General features: G+C 46.0%; 1 protein-coding gene across 1 annotated transcript in view; it reads right to left on the bottom strand.

Moving 5' to 3' along the window:
• LOC102760597 (zinc finger protein OZF-like) overlaps positions 1 to 2,339 on the bottom strand; it is a 50,436-nt gene that overhangs the window by 10,142 nt on the left and 37,955 nt on the right. Inside the window, 1 exon segment of the mRNA XM_015571060.1 lies at positions 794 to 940. Within this exon segment, the coding sequence (XP_015426546.1) occupies positions 794 to 808 (15 nt within the window). The 5' untranslated portion in view covers positions 809 to 940.

Genomic DNA, 2,339 nt, shown 5'->3' with positions numbered 1-2,339 from the left:
GAAAAAAGTAGGGCTTTTATTTTTCTAAGCAAATAGAAGCTAAGATGAAAGGGGGGAGGGGTCTTATGGAAGGTCTGTGCACATCTCTCAATAAATTCTCCGATTAAGTGAGCATCTCAGCCAAGGGAATATCAGGTGAACTGGAACAATGGATATCAGAAAAGGACATGTCATAGCAAAAATACATAAATCAGCAAGTCATTATGTGAAAATGGTCATAAATAAACATTAATTTTTTAAAATATATCTTATTGGTTTTTTACAGAGAGGAAGGGAGAGGGATAGAGTCAGAAACATCGATGAAAGAGAAACATCGATCAGCTGCCTCCTGCACAGCCCCCAACTGGGGATGTGCCCACAACCAAGGTATATGCCCCTGACCAGAATCGAACCAGGGACCCTTCAGTTCACAGGCTGACGCTCCATCCACTAAGCCAAACCGGTTAGGGTCAAACATTAATTTTTGCAAGTGTCAATCCATGTGTACCTCTCATGTTCTGCCATCCCAAGGGGATTGATCAGAGAGGGATGTTTTCAGTAGTTGAAAATCATCAATTAAAGGTGGGAAATCTTCTTGACCTGGTGGAGCCTGCATAACATGAATGCAGAGAAAGCTCTGGGCTAAAGGACAAAACTATATACTGCTGACCATCACCATCATAAGAAAAACTGTAATTAAATAAGTAAAAAAAAAACAACATGAATGGCACCAACATCAGAAGTAGCAGGTTCTAAATCCAGAGATGTCAGAGGAAAAGCAAACCTAGCCTGTGACTCAGCACACAACTTTTACCTGACAAGCAGCCATTTGGTCCTGGTCCTGATCAGGGTCTGGGTTGTCGTCTCAGGCGAGGATATGTTGAGGAGTCACAGAATGTGCCTTCAAAGACGTCAGCTCAGCGTCTCAATCAGCTCCCCTCACACTCACAGTCAGAAGGACCTGGGAATGGGGAAAAGGCCACCCCTCCTGTCCTTGGTCACAGGAGAGAGTGAGGAACAGTGAGCTCCTACTTGCAGACCGCACTGTGAATTTTTGAGGGTGTGTCTTCATGTGTGTCTCCTCCCAAGACATCCACTAACTCCTACTGAAATGAGAATGTCAGCTGCTGTCCTGACCACCCAAACCAAAGAGCACCCCCTTACCTCCCCTGAACAAAGTCTGCTTCCCACTTTCACAAAGGCACCCTGCAACCCTCCTGCTATCCCTGTCCTCACCTTCCAATCACCTGGAGACACTCAGTAACCAATGATGCCCCACCCAGAGCATCTGTCCAACTCCATGGGAGAAAGTGCCCCTGAGGGCATTTCGTTAAGCTCCTCAGGGGATCTGAGAAGACCCAGGGGATTTATCTCAGGATGTATTTAAAAAATAAATTTAAGTGTCAGACATAGAAAAAGTAAATCCATGGAACACACACACACACATACACACACACATATAAAACACCACAGCAAACTTTAAAATTAGGGCATCGACATGGGCTAATATTCCTTAAAAAGCATCAGATGGTGACAGACACAGGTCACCTCTAAGATTCCTTAAAAAGCATCAGGTGGTGACAGACACAGGTCACCTCCTTGTTGCCATACCAGGAAATGACAAGGGACCCATGACCAACAGACAAGTCTCTCCCCTCTGAGTGAATAAGGGTTGCAATTGACAGCAAATTATTATAAAATAACAAACCTTATAAACTGTAGATTTATAATTCTCATTCAATCTGTATAACTAAGACAATTCAGCTGTCGAATTAAATATATAAAAGCATCCTTAGGTGGCATGCTCACTAGTTGAGCTTGGACCTATGAACCAGGAGGTCATGGTGAGATTCCTAGTCAGGCATATGGCCAGGTTGCAGGTTTGATCCCTAGCGTAGGGCGAGCAGGAGGCAGCTGATAATATTGTCTCCAGTCAATGATGTTTCTCTCTCTCTCTCCCTCTCCTTGCCTCTCAGAAATTATATATATATATATAATCACCACAGCCTATATATCACAAGTGAATCATCCACATCCCATCAGCTCACCCCTCACCCAGATCAGGGCTCCCTCCTCCCACTACTATTTCTGTCTGTGGATCTGTCTCTGTCTCTTGCTCCCTTTCTCTCCACTGTGGTCGTTTCCTGTGTCCCCCTCTCCCCTGCTCTCACCCCTTTTCTCTCTGTAGCTCCCTACACCTGGACCATGAAACTCCTGAAACCTACTTCCCTTCAGGGGCTCTTTCTCCTGGTCTCTGAGGCTCCATCTCCACACACGTCTGCGTCTTCCCCTCCCCACGCCCGGGGCCCCTCTGCTGCCTGTTCCCGTCTGTCCCGCTCCCACAGCTGCTGACTCAGCGC

Source organism: Myotis davidii, unplaced genomic scaffold (assembly GCF_000327345.1).
Source record: "Myotis davidii unplaced genomic scaffold, ASM32734v1 scaffold1168, whole genome shotgun sequence".
NCBI classification, from domain to species: Eukaryota; Metazoa; Chordata; class Mammalia; order Chiroptera; family Vespertilionidae; genus Myotis; species Myotis davidii.
Note: the sequence above shows the minus strand (reverse complement) of the source record. Positions and strands in the feature narration are given on the sequence as shown.